Source organism: Clarias gariepinus, chromosome 27 (genome assembly GCF_024256425.1).
Source record: "Clarias gariepinus isolate MV-2021 ecotype Netherlands chromosome 27, CGAR_prim_01v2, whole genome shotgun sequence".
Classification (NCBI taxonomy): domain Eukaryota; kingdom Metazoa; phylum Chordata; class Actinopteri; order Siluriformes; family Clariidae; genus Clarias; species Clarias gariepinus.
The window spans coordinates 17,567,136-17,583,780 of record NC_071126.1 but is presented as its reverse complement, the minus strand read 5'-3'; the positions used below and the strand labels follow the sequence as shown (position 1 = coordinate 17,583,780).

At 38.8% G+C, this 16,645-nt stretch overlaps 1 protein-coding gene across 1 annotated transcript in view; it reads right to left on the bottom strand.

Moving 5' to 3' along the window:
- Positions 1 to 506: 506 nt before the first annotated feature.
- The window catches only part of igf2r (insulin-like growth factor 2 receptor), a 40,871-nt gene continuing 24,732 nt past the window's right edge, over positions 507 to 16,645 (bottom strand). The window contains exons 25-48 of the mRNA XM_053488584.1: positions 16,542 to 16,629; positions 15,833 to 16,030; positions 15,589 to 15,719; positions 15,359 to 15,462; positions 14,757 to 14,890; positions 14,145 to 14,341; positions 13,778 to 13,904; positions 13,479 to 13,610; positions 13,130 to 13,392; positions 11,499 to 11,729; positions 11,303 to 11,353; positions 10,511 to 10,609; positions 10,270 to 10,428; positions 9,523 to 9,721; positions 9,133 to 9,285; positions 8,009 to 8,246; positions 7,368 to 7,504; positions 7,155 to 7,272; positions 5,868 to 6,020; positions 5,536 to 5,720; positions 5,249 to 5,435; positions 4,961 to 5,101; positions 4,799 to 4,868; positions 507 to 2,200 (exon numbers count right to left, since the gene is read on the bottom strand). Coding sequence (XP_053344559.1) covers positions 1,823 to 2,200; positions 4,799 to 4,868; positions 4,961 to 5,101; positions 5,249 to 5,435; positions 5,536 to 5,720; positions 5,868 to 6,020; positions 7,155 to 7,272; positions 7,368 to 7,504; positions 8,009 to 8,246; positions 9,133 to 9,285; positions 9,523 to 9,721; positions 10,270 to 10,428; positions 10,511 to 10,609; positions 11,303 to 11,353; positions 11,499 to 11,729; positions 13,130 to 13,392; positions 13,479 to 13,610; positions 13,778 to 13,904; positions 14,145 to 14,341; positions 14,757 to 14,890; positions 15,359 to 15,462; positions 15,589 to 15,719; positions 15,833 to 16,030; positions 16,542 to 16,629 — 3,873 coding nt within the window. The 3' untranslated portion in view covers positions 507 to 1,822. The remainder of the gene's footprint in view (positions 2,201 to 4,798; positions 4,869 to 4,960; positions 5,102 to 5,248; positions 5,436 to 5,535; positions 5,721 to 5,867; positions 6,021 to 7,154; positions 7,273 to 7,367; positions 7,505 to 8,008; positions 8,247 to 9,132; positions 9,286 to 9,522; positions 9,722 to 10,269; positions 10,429 to 10,510; positions 10,610 to 11,302; positions 11,354 to 11,498; positions 11,730 to 13,129; positions 13,393 to 13,478; positions 13,611 to 13,777; positions 13,905 to 14,144; positions 14,342 to 14,756; positions 14,891 to 15,358; positions 15,463 to 15,588; positions 15,720 to 15,832; positions 16,031 to 16,541; positions 16,630 to 16,645) is intronic.

The window sequence follows — 16,645 nt, the reverse complement described above, 5'->3', positions numbered from 1 at the left end:
GCTGTTATAGTTAGTCCTGCTGCAGCTTTCTCAGGATGAATTTCCTTGCCACCGTCGATCTTGGCTTGCTTATCAGGGACTATCTCATCATGTTGATTCATATACGTTCACATTTCATACAAACCCCCATAATTTTTTGATTGTGTAAAGCTTCTTTGCGACAATGTCAATTGTTAAAACTGCCATACAAATAAAATTGAACTAAAATGGGGTCGTGCAAATTTGTGGCAACAGAATGGATGTCACGGTCTGGGGTGCACATACTTTTGCCCATATAGTGGATCTACACAGGACCTTCAGTGAATTATCAGAAATTAAATTAACAAAATACAGCAGTAGACACAGGTGCTGCAAGTGAGATGCAACGCAAACCTTTGAAACGGCATTTTTTATACTTGTGATAACGGAATATCAGTGAAACATTTTCGCTTAACATTTGGAGTATAAATATATCAGAACCAAGCAGGCAACCCAGTGTGAAAAGAACACTTAGTAAAAACAGTAGATATTTTACCAGCCGTTCTTTTTTTATTTAAATAATGTAATGTCTCAGGATGAACATTTTAAAATAAAAAAATAATAAAAAAGGAGCAAATGAGCAAACAATCAGGAAAAAACAAACAAACATTGGCATGAACAGGACCATCAGTAACAAGCTCTGTCTGTGATACCGAGTATCACATAGCGTACCCAGTTTATGTGTACAGCAAGGAGAAAAGTGATGACCGTGAGCTAATATTCAACCACATCACTAATCTTTCTGCAAATCACAAAACCATTCAGACATAGCGTGAAGTATTAACGTCCCACATCATGAAAGGGCCACTCCAGGACAGGAAGTAGATTTATGATCAAATCGTACTACTTTGTCAAGACTACGATTGCAGAAAAACTAATAATAATAATAAAAAAAACACCACATGCATCACAGTCTTGTGTCTAAGGCCAAAATCACACAATTTCATACTTTAACCTTTTTTAACCCTCATCACTCTCAGTGCAAGTGAAATTTAACCAGTGTGCATCATAAGCGTGATTTTTTTTTTTGTTTCAACATAACTCCGCAAACATTAAAGCAACAATTATTAAAATGCACAATATAACACATGAAAAACAGAAATAGCCGAAACAAAGACTGAGACGAAAAGGTTCTGTAAGTTTGTGGCGGAGAAGAGAGATCTCCTTGCATTAAAACACTGCCTAGGTTCTGTGTAAGAGTTATACAGCATGCTTTTATGGCAACAAGGGGAGTTAAAGCGATGCAGGAGACGTCCCTTTACTCCACATGGTTTTGATTTTAAAAGGCTAAATATGAGGCAGACTTTTTTTTTTATCTTGTGTGAAAACAAAACAAAAACAACAAGAAGATGTTAATATGATTTCTCATGGCTCTGTGTGCAAAAATACTGCAACCCTCTAATGCAGGATTTCCCGTATTCATGACTAGCTACTGGTTGCCATGGAAATAAGTGAGATGTATTGAACTTAAATCATAAAATCAACTCATGGAATTAAATAACTGATCATAAATCATCTTTTTTGTTTCTCCATACAGAACTTCACCTCTGTACAAATCAATTTATAATCAAATCGACCCAGCGCAGAGAAAGAAAGAAAGAAAAGAAAAAAAAAAGAGACAAACAATTAATGATTTTTTTTTCATCATCAAGGCATCGACTGTCCATTGATAACAGAGAACAGCAGAGAACAGATATAAATAGACTTCCCTTTAAAAAACAGCAACAAAAAAAACAAAACAACCCAAAATCAAATAAATGAGCAGAGCGAGATTAGAGGGACGTTCAGAAGTTCATGACAGGAATCAGACTTTAAGGAGGTCCTCGTCGCTGTCGTCTGGGTCTCCCTGTGCTTTCCTCATATGTCTGAAGCTCGGTTTGGACGTGTTCTTTTTTCCTGTCTCGTCCAGCAGCCCCACCAGATCCTCATCGCTCTCATTCTTTTTCAGGAACCGAGAGGACGAGGAGGAACCGGGGCCGTGTCCAGAGTGGACCCGGACTCCGGGGATGGTCAGAACTTCTTCCTCGCTGTCCTGTTCGTCTAGGGAGAAGGAGCGCAGAGCGTCCGCGCTCACCGGTTTGGTGGTGATGTGACCGTTCTCATGAGGCGTCTGTGCCGGAGTCTCCACCTCCTCCATCAGCCACTCCATCTCGTCTTCACAGGCATCCTCGTCCATGCTCACCTGGGACACAGCAGAATTAGACAAAATTATCAGTGCAGGATTGTAATACAGAGGGGAAAAAATAATTTTTTGATCCCCTACAAATTTGAACACTTATGAAGAAATAAAGGGTCTGTAATTTTTATCATGGGTTTATTTTACCTATGATAAGGACAAAACATCAAACAAAAATCCAGAAAAAAAACACATTATATAAATGTTACAAACTGAGTTGCATTTCAGTAAGTGTAATAATTGTGATCCCCTTAAGCAACAAAAATAATTTAATGAGCACCTTAGATAAATTAAAGAAGGTGCTCCTTACAATGACTGTGTATAAAAGCCACCTGTCCACAGAAACTCAATGTTCCATTCAAACCTCACCACCATGGGTAAGACCAAAGAGATGTCAAAAGACTTCAGGGACAAGATTGTAAACCTGCACAAGGCTGGAATGGGCAACAATACCACCAGCTGAAAGTTTGGTGAAAAGAAAGCAACTGTTGAAGGGATTATTGGAAAATGGAAAAAAATATCATCATCAATCGGCCTCGTTCTGGAGCTCTGTGCAAGTTTTTACCTCATGGGGTAGGGACAATCATGAGAAAAGTGAGGGATCAGTTCAGTCAAGAACTACACGAAGGGAGCTTGTGAATGATCTCAAGGCAGCTGCGAGCACAGTCAATAAACAATTGGTAACATAAGACGCCGCAATGGATTGAAATCCGTCGGTCATAACGTACCCCTCCACAAGGCACATGTACGGGGTCGTCCGAGGTTTGCCAATGAACATTAAAGGACTGGAAGAAAGTACTGTGGTTAGATCAGACCACAGCACTGAACAGTTTGGCATCAACTCAACTCGCCATCTTTGAAGGAAGAAAAATGCTGACTATGACTCTAAGAATACCACATTCAAATTTTATTTGCCACATACAGTCATACACAGTACGATATGCAGTGAAATGCTTGAATACCATCACTACAGTCAAGAACAGAGGTGGAAACATTATGCTTTAGATCTATTCCTCTGCCAAAGGACTTTGCCGCATTGAGGGGCCGAAAGATGGGGCAGTGTATTGTAAAATTTTGGACGAGAACCTCCATGATCCAAAACATACCGCCAAGGCAACAAAGAAGTGGCTCAAGAAGAAGCGCAATATGGAGTGGCCTAGACAGTCTCCAGTCCTTCATTCTATAGACAAATTATGGTGAAAGCTGAAACTTCGTGTTACCAAGCGGCTGGCAGGAAACCTTAGGGATTTAGAGAAGAGTGGACCAAAATCCCTCCTGAGATGAGTGCAAACCTGGAACCGACTACGAGAAATATCTTACCTTACCTTTCTCCACCAAGTAACAAGTCATGGTCTGCTTGGGGATCAAATACATATTTTACTCATTGAAATGCAAATAAATTTTTGACATGTGTATCATGTGCTTTTTATGGATTTCTGGTTGATATTCCGTCTCGATACTTGAAAATAAAGATATTATAAAAAATTATAGACCCTTCATTTCTTTGCAAGTGGGCGAACTTACAAAATCCGCAGAGGGATAAAATAATTATTAATAAACAATATTGAATAAAAATAAATGAATAAAAATTCCACACTTTGCAGGCACTAAAATAAGAGTAAACAGATCATGAACCTAGACAACTTATTGTGATATTCATGCATGAGGCGAACTCAATATAGTCTGCAAAATAGTTTAACAATGATAGAGTTGCATAAACAAGTAGCCGCATAATTATTCACCTCTTCCACTGTCAAATGCCCAATTTATTTCTGCTATCAGAAACTAAACTATTAGTCATTTATTACATTAAAGTGGTCATCATAAAAAATAACAACAAAGAAAAAAAATACAGTTCCTCTGGAGTTTGATAGAGAAACTAAGCAAACACTGAAGTGCTAATACAGCAAGTCCAAGACAAAAGTCCTGTCAAAATATGTTTCGTTTTTTAAATGCAAACTTTCTTGCATAAATACTTGCGCAATCCTCTCTCTCTCTCTTTCGCTATATACACACACACAGTTGTGGTCAAAAGTTTGCATACCTTGGGAGAATTTGCAAGACGTGTACCCTTTAAAAAAAAATTTTTTTTTTTTTAAAGAAAACATGAGTGAGAATGCAAAACAAATTTATTTTATTTGTTATAGTCACTTAAGTCCATATGTAAGGCATAACAGAATGGCGTAATCAAACAAAACATGAGGAATGAAAATGAAGAAAAACACAAAATAAAGAATATGAGGAAATGAGTGCAAAAGTGTGTATATCTTTAGTTGTTAATATCATCTATTAAACCCCCTTGGTATTAATGACGGCATGCAGCAGTATTTTGTAATAATTCTGCATGCACTCCTTAATTCCATTAATCAGTCATATTTTCCAAATAAATGCCAATGTTTAACATTTTCTTTCAGGGCATGCAAACATTTGAGCACAACTATATACACTGTATATAAACATATTCTGTAGTCATTTTTATAACGACTAATTTATTATAAACAGTTGATGCTGATTTTTTTTTTTTTAACCGATATAAGTTTCTGAATTTTGACGCAAACGTTCATGTTACCCGATACCCGAATTAACCGGCTATATGTCGTCTACCTTGGAGTATTTATAGGACACTTGATTTCTCCGTTTGCAGCAACTGGTGAGTTTCTGTAGAAAAAACCACCTAAAAATAAAATCATACAAAAAAAATAATCAGCACTAGAAATTCAGAAATGATGAAAATCAATGTGTGTGTATCTGAGAGTGCGTGTATACCTCCTCTCCTGCTTGTGAAGCAGCAGAGCAAGCAGACAGATGCTAAGCACCACCAGAAGCAGAGTTAGCACCACGCCCAGAGCCTGACTCCGCCCTGATAATCCAGCATCCTGGCTGTCATTAACCTGTGGACTCATGGTGCTTTTTTTATAAAGAAGGGAAGGGAGAAAAAAAAGAAAAAAGGAATGAATGTTAAATGTTAAACAATGTTTAAAAAAAACCGTTATAAGATCATGGTTGTATTTTATACAATAATATTTTGAATATTGAGACTGCAGTGGAACTTACAACAGTTTGCAGACTTTGTCGGTGTGCCAGACGAACAGGTACTGACACCCGTCTGTCTCCAGCAGGAACTCGGGGATGCCCACTCCTGCTTCAGGCTTGCAGTGGAACAAGATGGCCGATGACATGGTCTTGGTCTTGTCACGGCCGCACACGGACTCCGAAGGCACCAGCACGTCCAAACTGTCCCCTAAAAAATATATAATTTTAGGAACACAGATTAAATATATTTATATTTAATATAATATTAAGTCCGGAGAAACTCATGTGCTGTGACGTCCATGTCTCACCTTTGATGTAATACTTGGCCTTGCTGGAGGAGCCGATCTGTCTGCAGTAAGTGGCGTTTTTCTTCACCTGGCAGATTTTAGCGCCTAGGCACTGGGATAGGGATCGGTCTGTGATGCCTGATAGCTGGATGTGATAGATGTAGCTGTCACCATTGGGTCTGATGTCTCCTGTGGCTTTGTGCGGGCTATTAGATGAAGAAACATAGTGGCGGAGGGGTTCATAATAATCCAGTAAAGGTACACAAGGTTATTCTGCTTTCATCCGCTATACCAGTTTGCATTTATTTAGTTGCATAACAGTTAAAAAAAATATATAAAAATCAGACTCTGACCTGTAATAGAGATCTCCCAGGTTAAACAAGACACCAGTTTCTGGAACTTTAATGGTGCCATTCTCCATCTCCACCTGCTCCCCTTGCTGCTTCACTGGACACGCTGCTCGAGTCTCCCACTCCACCCAGAACTCGCAGGTTGCCATATCCTCCCTTAACACACACAATATACACAATAAATCATAGTAGGACATTAACGCTCTAAAACCTTTACCAGAGAACAAAGCTGAAATGAGGGATGATATCCACAAACTTTGTGATGGCAGTCTTTCAGTCTTTTAGCTAACTCCATGTGATAGAGACTATGCGACACTTTGCTCGAGTTGCTGGATAGCTACTTGTAAAAATATAGACATGATACTAGCATAGCTTTTAAACGCCTAATGCTTCTGTGCCTTTATAACAAACCAGAGGAGGGTTCGTAATCACTGTTATAAGCGCCCACTTAAAAGACAGCAAGACATTTGAGGAACCATGAGAGATTATTTGTGACAAAACAGCGATGAGTCTCAGGTTAATGTAAATGCCGTGACTGCCTTTTTCCTCAGGTGATGAGACAGAGGCAAAGTTTTAAAAAGTGGATAAAGGAGATGCACATCTGGTATTAAAATGCATCTCCAGCAGGTGTGTAAAGAGTGATCTGGATGACGCTGATAATCAATGGGAAAGGACATTTTTTATTGCAAATTTATAAGTCTTGAAATACTTGAGAGGATAATTTAGACTATGAATCTAAAAAGTAGGATGGACTTCAGCTAGGGAAAAGCCTGTTGTTTTCTCCCCACCCAAAGGCGATGTAGTGCGGCTGTTCTCACACCTAATTCAACCAACTCACTTATAATAGACGTCTAAAGGCAAATGTTGAGGTAAATACATCTTCAGTCAGGTGTTGGAAAATCGCAACAAGCAACAGCGTACGCCATATTCAATAATACCTAATTCTTCACTAAAAAAAACTTTACTAAGGACCAACTCTTGTTTTTTTATTCATGAACTATCTGGGGTTCCTAAAAGTTCAGGTCAAAGTTCATCTACAGTAAATAAAGCACCATGGGAATGAATGTGCCACTAGAGCATGTGCGCACCTTGTCCTTTCTCTTTCACTGATCTAGATTTTATTCACATGTACTTAAAAAAAAAAAAAAAGGATTATAAAAGTTTTCTGGTGCCTACTGTATCTTCGTAAAAGCGTGTTAAAAACTGTAAATGATTAAGAAAAGTCTTCACAATTGATGCATGTGTTTAATCCTTTCCATATGCTTTTCCACATACTGTAACTAAACTCACTTAAGGAATTTCGGACGACCCATGGTGCTGCCGCAAGACAGCTGGACGATGGTTTTGGCTTGTCTGGAATTCCCACACACATTATTCCCCATGGTGTAATTCACCTGTATCTTTCCATCTGGAGAAGAAGAAAAACAACAACATGTTTAGTTTTTTTTTTCCCTCTTCTCAGACATGTTTTTAATCTGGGTATACATTCTAAAGGCCACTGACCCTTTAAGCCCATGGTCTGAGTAAATACCAGTCCCAGGGTGTCTGTTTTTCCACTGGAGCGTCTGCGACACACGGCGGATCCTTCCGGACAATTATTCAGGCCTCTGTGGATTTCTTGGCACAGGTTCACGTAGTAACTGTAGAACAATATGCGGCCGAAAAAAGTTTAGACTTTTGTGTGTTTAGCGTCCAAGTTTTATTACTGATTAATGCAAAGTATTTAGAAATTTTAACTTTTGTTTCCAGGTCTGCGTCAGCAAGGTCCAAAACAACACAAAGGCGATATTTTCTTTTTTAAACTAGCACTGACGCAACAAACAAAACGCAACCTGGAGTTAGAAATTAGGCACGCAATCTAAATTAATTTAAAACTAAATGAGTTGAACCTGCAATTACATTTTAAAAGCATCCTTTATACTATTATATTAATGTTTGAATTTGAGTTTGAGAAACGAACCATAAAAGTTGTAGCCATTATTATTAGTCATATTATAAAACAGCACTAACTGCTGGAGAGGTAGGAGTGCTGTGTAAGCTTTTGGTTAAATCAGTAAATGTATTTTTTAATTTAAAAGTTGTGATCTATTCAACATAATTTGCTGTAAACTGAAAAAAATAAAAAAATAATAATAATTCCTTACGCGTCGTTCTTGTCGTTGCCGAACTTCCACGGGTCGGTGAGAGAAGAGAGAGTGCGCAGGTCGTACGTTTGGTGCTGGCTCACCAGTTTGCACTCCATCTTTTTGGGAGGACAGACAACGTTAGTGCTCCACGTGAAGGTGCTGGAACAAGCCTGAGTCTCACTAAGTAGCTGGGGTTGGCTGTGGGTCGCTGTGCGGTCACACGTGAACAAGATGGTCGATTGCCTCTTGGAGGTCCCTGAAAGATGAAAAGTTTTTTTTTTTTTTGTTACGTGAACAATCTTTAAGGTATTATATTAATACAAAGGGTTATTTTAAGCAAAGTAAAAAAAAAGGATTCTAAAACTCGCACTTCCTGCTGAAAACTGTCTGGCTGGACCTGTGTCACTCCACACTCATCTGTGACACATGTCTTATTTCTCCATTTATACTTTTCAGCTATTTAAAATCCTACACCAGCACTTAAGTCATGCTGGAGTCACGTTTGACTTTTGAAATGTACAGTAAATAAAATAAAAATATTTTTTAAAGTAATTCCTATCAGTTTTACATGTATTTGATTTCAACGTTGTATACTTCCTGTTTTCATGTTTTGTTCTTGTTTGCTCAATTTTAAAACAAATGAGAAAAAACTGCACGCTCAGCATTTATAATTCTTACTGTACAGTCTGTAATTTGTCCTGCTTAATTTATACACTTTATAAACTTAAACATTTATAATATTTACAAATGTTACCAAAATGAGTTTATAAGCTTAAAATATATACTGTATGTATACTGTAGACATTAAATTTTTCTTTTTATAATTTATTAGGGCCCCAGGCACTATGACACCAGCCCTATGTCGCCTAGTGTGTGAAGGGCCATCTTTGTTTTTTTTTCCCAGCACACAGAGTTTTTTGGAGGTTTTAACCCACTCAAAAACTCAGCATACAGGCTGGAATCTACTGCCATTATGATGCCTGAGAGTTTGGGCCCCTCAGAAACTCAGTAGACTTTTACAGCTCATTGAGCTGAACAAATAGTCAGTTATATTGAAGTAGCAGAAAAATTTTTTGTAAAGAAAAACAAAAAGAGTACCAATGGGACAGCCAATACTTGTACACAAGAGCACCACATCTTACCATTAGAACAGAAGCCCCATTGCATGTCCTGGTCATAGTTGGCTGTGGTGGCGCACCACTTCCTGCCATCAGTCCTGCCGTCCTCTGTGCACTGATAATAGGGCTTTTTTAAGAAGGTGAAGGGAAAGACGCACAACTTTCCACTTGGAGTCACTACAGCAAAAAAAAAAAAAAAAAAAAAAGCAAGGTAGTTCTAAATCTAATGAGTTCTTTTTTGGCTAATAAAGTAATGTTTTGATTGTAATATTGGCTTCTCCTAGAGCTCTAGTCACTGATTTACACAGGTCACAGACAATCCCAGTTTAAACTCTTAACACAAGCTCTTTATTATCCTGTCATGGAGATCTTCTCTCACACACGGTATAAAGCATCTGGTATGACAAAGCTGACCTGGAGGACAGAGGTCTCCGCCTCCGTACTGCATGATGACCGTCTGATCCTCTCGTCTGTAGTTCAGAGTCATGGCCTGGTTAAGGCCGAACGAGAAAGCCGAAGCGCCGGACACCAAACACACCGGACTCTTCTTACACGTCTTGTCTGTTACAGACCCACAAACATTCAGCTTATACGTCCCGGAGGAAGCAGTAACCTACACAACACACAAATGCACAAAATATTTATACAGTAATAACTATTGTTTTATATTACAGGCACTGTAGTAATAAATACATTTTTAACTAACTAACTAACTGGTTTATACCTAGAATACTGTGCATTTTATTGTGAATGGAATAATGACTTAAAAAAAACATAGTTTGCAAATTGTCATTAAATGTGTATTTTTGAAAAAGAGAGAGAGAAGTAAAGTAAATATTTGTTAAAAAAAGATTGCTGCTTCTAAGTGTACAGTTAGTTAATGTTAAGTGTTGATAAAACAACTGATTTTTCAAACAGATTATAAAAAAATTCTGGACAGATCATGCCAACAAGAAACAAACTACATGTGTGACAAGTGACTTGTCATTTACTGAATGACTGTGAATGTTTTTGATCTATTTATAGCTTGCTGCTTATTGAATTATGGCTTATTATTAACCTTCTAATGGTGAAATGGTCAAGGTTCTGGTTTCAACTGGTTTTAGATAAAGGCGTAAGAATGAACAAACACCGATGTACAATGTGAACACGGACGGCTACCTGGACGTCTCTGGAGAGAGGTGCAAGGTCAAAGGTGTACTGCAGCTGAGAGACTTTTAGCTTGCACCCCTCTGCGGTGACCGTCTCCGGACACACCAGGGGAGTCGCCCACTCGAACACGTACATGCAGTCCAGCTGACGCATCATCTCCGGAAAGCCCTGTAAATCATAAAAGAAAGCTTGAGGGCTATCCAGGTTCGAGACGCTTATGGATGATGAAGACGCTGATGGAGTAACTTACCAAGTCTGTGTCTTTCTGACAGGTGAAGAGGATTCTGGACGTGTATTTGACGGAGGTATTAGCCTTACATTGTGTTGTGCTGGTGAAATCAATCTGCACCTGGTGTCATAAAAAGGAGAGAAACAAACAAACAAAAAAAAAAAAAAAACATTTAGCAAACAACAACAAAAAACCGACAGGTAGTCTCTGACTTGCGTTCCAGGAGCATGTTCGCAAGTCGGATTTGTTTTGACAAAGTCTGACAAATTGAGTCTTATGCGCTTTTGACACAAATATACAATGTAAAGCATACCAATCCACTTGAACTTAAAATGAATCTCACACGTCAACTGTAACATATCCGTCTCTGCGCCTTTAAATTGCGACGGAAAGCTCTTTGTCTCAGAGCTGTTTTCCACTGTATTGAACTGTGAACCTTGAGGATTATTATTATTTTTTTTTTTATTAGACATTTTTTAATCATCATGCCCCTGGGCTAATTCATTGAAGCCGATGACTCATTTCTCCCACACCCACACAAATACAATATACGAGACTTTAGACATTTTATACATTCACTTACACACTGAGAATATTGTATATAATTGTAAATATTGGTGTCTGGTGCACTGCAGTATTTTTGGTACAATACACGTAAACTACCTCCTCGATTTGATCTACGCATCGACGAATCTTTTTAGAATCGTAGTCTGTTCGTATCTGCGGAAATTCGTAACTCGAATGTTCATAAGTCGGGGACTACCTGTATAAGGAAATAACATTGGTGTAAGAAAAAAAAGGAAAGATCGATACCTGATCAGTGGCGGAGTTATACTTAGGAGGGGAGGTTGCATGTCCGATGTCCTGGAAAAATAAAAATTAAAAAAACATAATTTTACCAAGATTGCTCAGATGAACCCAAAACCCTAAAGCAAGGCATTTCTGTTGAGATCCTCATGAACTAAGTGATACAATCATATGTAACTGAAATGTAACTGAATTAACTTACAATAGGGTCTCCGTTAGGAGGGTCCATGCACACGGCCGCTCCAGGAGGACACATGACCCCTGGAATGGGGTTTAGAGGCTGGCAGATGTTGATGTAAAAAACCCGAGACGTGTCCTTGCTCTGGTCTGCATTCTCGCCCGTGTCCTCGTCTGTGGCGGTGTAGTACCCGTTAAGGTGAATCAGAGGACTCAGGTCTATCAGGTTGGTTTTGTTCCAAACCGAGCACCTCACCTGTACACAGGCGACATGATCGTGAGAGTGTTAGAGTAGACAGGTTAATAAAGTAGGCATACAAAGTGAGCTGAAAATGTTAATTATTAGGTAAATTATATTATAGTAAACTATTTTCCATTATAACCATTAAAAAATACATTAAATCACTTAGGTAAATTAATTATATTTAATAGGAGTTTGTGGTTCTTAAAATCAAATGATTTCAGTTAATTATTTTTTTTTTTACCCCAAGGGTGCCAATAATTTTCAAGCTAGGTGGTGGCAAGGCCCAGCTAATGCAGCAGTTACATCTTAGGGGGTATGCAATAGTAAACACAGCCATAGTCTTGAATCATAACTGATTAAAGATAATAACTGAAGTGTCCCGAGTTGACTTATGTAAGGTCAGAGTTTAGATTCATCATCCATTATACTTTAGGAATTCTGGCTAATATGCAGTCTACTATTCTTTTCACCGACATCATCACTTTAAGGTCACCAACCGTCCTGATGTCTGCATTTTATACTTAATGTATTAGGCACATGCAAAAACGGAAACATTTCAGCGCATGACTCACAACTCATATATTTACTAAAACCACAGTGAACAAGTCTTTTCACTGGAAACTTAAATTTCCATTAATGATGTTAAATTATTAAATCTTGATTCCAGATAAATGACTTTGAGCAGTTATTAGGATGTATCAAGTAAACACTAAGCGTCGAAAATTACTCGAAAAAGAGGACATACATTTAAAAAATATTTTTAATACATTAAAATATTACTTTCATTTTACTCCAAACTAAAATTCTATTTGGGCCGGAAGGGTTTAAACTCCAGCTGATTTCACAATCCTAAAATTAATCATGTCTTCTTTTAACCAGTTACGCCTTTAAAGTCAGATCACGTTTTATTATATTTTTTTAATTCCTAGGAAAAATGTTGCACACGAGCTCTGACGGGATTCAAACGAGCGCATGACGTCTAAAAAGGACACCCGGGCATGACCTTGTCCTCATAAGTTGCAGACTAGTGAGAGATCAGCAAATAGCGGACTTGGTAAATGTATAGCTTTAGAGATAAGCAGGGAGAGTGAGCTTAATCGCTTGTTTTTCAGTTTTTACAAGAGTGGGAGTGGGGTGGGGGCGGGAATACAGTACATGGCGTTTTGTGGAGATGCTGTACATGAGCCTCTGGCTTCTGTTTTTTTTTTTTTTTTTTTACTTTCAAGCCAGGAGTGGTTGGTTTGTGCCTGGACCCACATTAACTTTTTGTAAAAACGCTAAAAGCCATGGTTATTAAGTTTGTAATGCATTATCTAAGTTACATTTTAGATCTTTGAAGCTGTTCCTTAACCCGCTATTTAAAAAAAAAAAAAAAAAAAACTTTACCACACCACGGATTGCTGCTGTAGTACCTTTTGTTCGCAGACCAGTGGTGTGTGCCAAGAAAAAAAGTGAGTGCACGTGTCCTTGTCCGAGTCGACCAGCACGGGCTTGCTGGCGTCAACTCCCTCCGACTTGCAGATGAAGCTGATGACGCTCTTGTATTTGAGCGACGGATTGGCCGCGCAGACGTCTCCGCCCTCGTAGGTCAGCTCCACCACCTGGTCCTTATAGACCAGCTTCCTGCTAGACGATCCCCCGTTCACAGCTGTTTTAGTGTCTTTGATACACACTCCTGCAGTACAGACAAGCCTATCAGTATGGATTTGGGAATCTTATTTTATCTTTGGTTTTATTTAAGGTTGACTTTGGGGGCGTCACCTGCTTCAGCAGCGCAGCCGGTGTTTTTAACAGGGCCGCAGACATTTAGGCGGTACATCCTCCTCACGTCTATGCTATGGTAGACTGTATATCCATCTTCCAGGGTGAGCGAGCTCAGGTCAAACAGATGCCCTGTGGAGAGAAGAACAGGGACGCTCACTAACGAAAACGCCTACATATAGGTAACATTATGTATAAGAAATGGATGAAAACATAGCTATGTTATCAGCCACCCTATTTGTATTAAAACTAAGTAGAACGTCTAAACAGCATTTGTAAAAGGACGCTGAAGGACTCACCTGTGCGTGGATTCGTGACCTTACAGTCGCCGTGTTCTGTGCTGTTAAGTGGACACGCTGCTGCTGTGAACCACACAAAGCTGTACACGCAGTCTTCTAGTGCAGTGATTAGAGTGGGCTTTGAGTCCTGCAGGTAGCCAGCCAGCCACACACACACACACACACATTTATCCATTATCAACACTTCTCACACACTTTTACACACAATTTTAATTGAAGCATTTAGCCCAAAACAGGTTTATCTGTTTTAACAAAGACCGTTCTAAAACATCATCTTAAATTGTGATTTATTTCTCAAGGTAATTCAGCGCTGACCCCCTTTATATAAAATATGTCTGTGTGTATGTGCTACACATTATTGTCTCACCACTTTGCTGTGATCACATATAAAGCGAATAATGCTGGATCGTTTGCGGTCGCCCGCCGGGCAGTTTGTTCCATCCGTGTACTTCAGCACCAGCGCGTTGTCCTCCCACTGTGGCTCAGACTGAGCTTCTCCCAGACTTACATACTCGTCGCCGGTCTTCTGACACGCTGAAGCGCTGCTCGGGCAGCCCCATGAACCTGACACACGAACAGGATGAGGGGGAAAAAAGTTAGAAAACTTCTTATGCTAAGTCGAAGAACTTTTAGACCCAAAAAAACAAAAGTGGGCAACCCATGACTAAATGATGCAACAACAAGTATGTTTGGTGTATGAGTAAAGAATAAATAAAGTCGTACAATTGGTTAAAAAAAAAATGGTAAAAAAGGTACAACAGAAATACTTCCTAAACAAAAATTATTGCATGAAATAAACTCTTAGCTTTTTTTATGTCTTGTTTTTAAGGGCACCAACTTTATCCAGTAAAGATAATTATTTTTTAAACACAGCTCAAATTTGAATAACGAATAAAGTTTAAAGTTACACTGGACTTGTATTAACTTCTATCCTTTACCTCATATTAAGACAGGAGGTTCACAGATAGATCTGACTCACCGCTTTGTGGTACGAGAGACTTGCACACGTTGATGTAGTAGCGCTGATCTTTGTTTCCGGTCTGAGGAAGGACCACCCAGTTACTGCTGTGCAGGGCCAAGGGGGACAGATCATACGAGTATCCAGTGCCGTCACTGAAAAACAGATGCGATTCGGACACAGCGATGAGACGCCACTTAAATAGCACAATTTTTTTTCTGTTGTATGTCCATCTACAGCAAAATCTGAACCTCATGGCATAGGCAACTTGTGTGTGTTGAGGTAAAATATGTTGATCGAGTATTCATAAAGCTTTAACAATCACCACAAGAACCTCTGCAATCAATATTCTTTAGGGGTGCCAACACTTTTGTCAGGTAAATGTTTGAGAGAAAATACTTTGAAAAAAATTATGTGTAAAAATATTGGTTAATGAAGAAATAAATAAAAATAAATTTGTATTTTTGTGTTGTAGTTGATTTTATATTATTAGATATCAATATTTATGATATATGTAATATTTGTTGCATGTATTCAGAGAGAGAGAGAGAGAGAGACAGAGAGACAGAGAGAGAGAGAGAGAGAGAGAGAGAGAGAGAGAGAATAAATCGTGTGGTTCTCACTTGTAGGAGCAGCTGGTGGTCTTAAAAGGAGGACAGGCCAAAGCAGTGTGCCATTCAAACAAGTAGGTGCAGTCTGCTGTCTCTCTAATAAACGCTGGCTTCCCCTGCGTTATAAAAATTCATAATAAAAATAAATAAATAAATATAATAAAAAAACACACTTAGCAAATAGAAACGTTGATCCAGCAAGCTTGATCCCATAATCCCATACAGTTCGATTAACATCATACCGGATTCTTTCCGTGGTCACAGGAAAACAAAATAGCTGTTGATCGGTTATAAATCTTGTGGCAGGTTTCCCCGTGTGTGTAGTTGATCATTATGATGCCGTCGTCAAATGTTAAGTTTCGATTGGCCAGCCCTGTAAAGGGTAAAGTAAAATATCCAAATCATCGGGAAAATTTATTTACAGAAATAAGCTGGATGATAAAATAATTAAATAACATAAAAAATAATTAAAACAATTGTACTGACCAGAAATCCTGTGATTGTTATCCTCGACTTGGCAGGAGGAGACATCAGTTCCATGTGCACAAACTATCGATTTAAGAGGGCCGCACACAGCAAGGTGATAGTCATACTGCGAGCTCTTCACTTCATAATCCGTCCCAGATAGTGAAGTCAGGTCAAATTCATACCCGCTCCGGGGGTCCTTCACCTTACAGTCTGTACCTGATGGAACAAAATTAGAAAATATATTTATTAAGAAGCGGTAGGAAAAATTGGATCGCAGTACACAGGTGACGTAATCTCAGCCTATCCTTTCACGTTTAATTTCTAAAAATGTTTGACTGTTCTCCAAATTTACCAAGTTGTACATTTATTACAGAGAAGCTTTTTCTTTTACTGATTATGTTTTTTTTTTCCCACATACAAAAATGTGTACCAGCAATAGACATACATGCGAGACATGACTGTTAATCCCGATCTCATCCACTCGAGATGGAATTTGTTTGCTATTAATCTCCGCCCGCCCGATTGTAAAAAATTGAAGATGGAAGTGACCTTTCTGAACCCTTAGACTTGCACACAAGTGATATAAACAGAACCAAAAGGCGGTCTACGGTAGGATCAGAAAGGAGACACACATGCATACATGGAAACCATTTTTACAGAAGAGACACATGTCCTTTTGAAGATCAAGTTTTAAATCCATTTGAATTGTTTGGGATATAAATCCTACCTTGCACTCTCTTAACTGGACAAGCCTCAGACGTCCTCCAGATGAAGACATATTCACAGCCGTCCTTACGATCAAACATGGGTGAGCCCTTCAGACAGCAACGG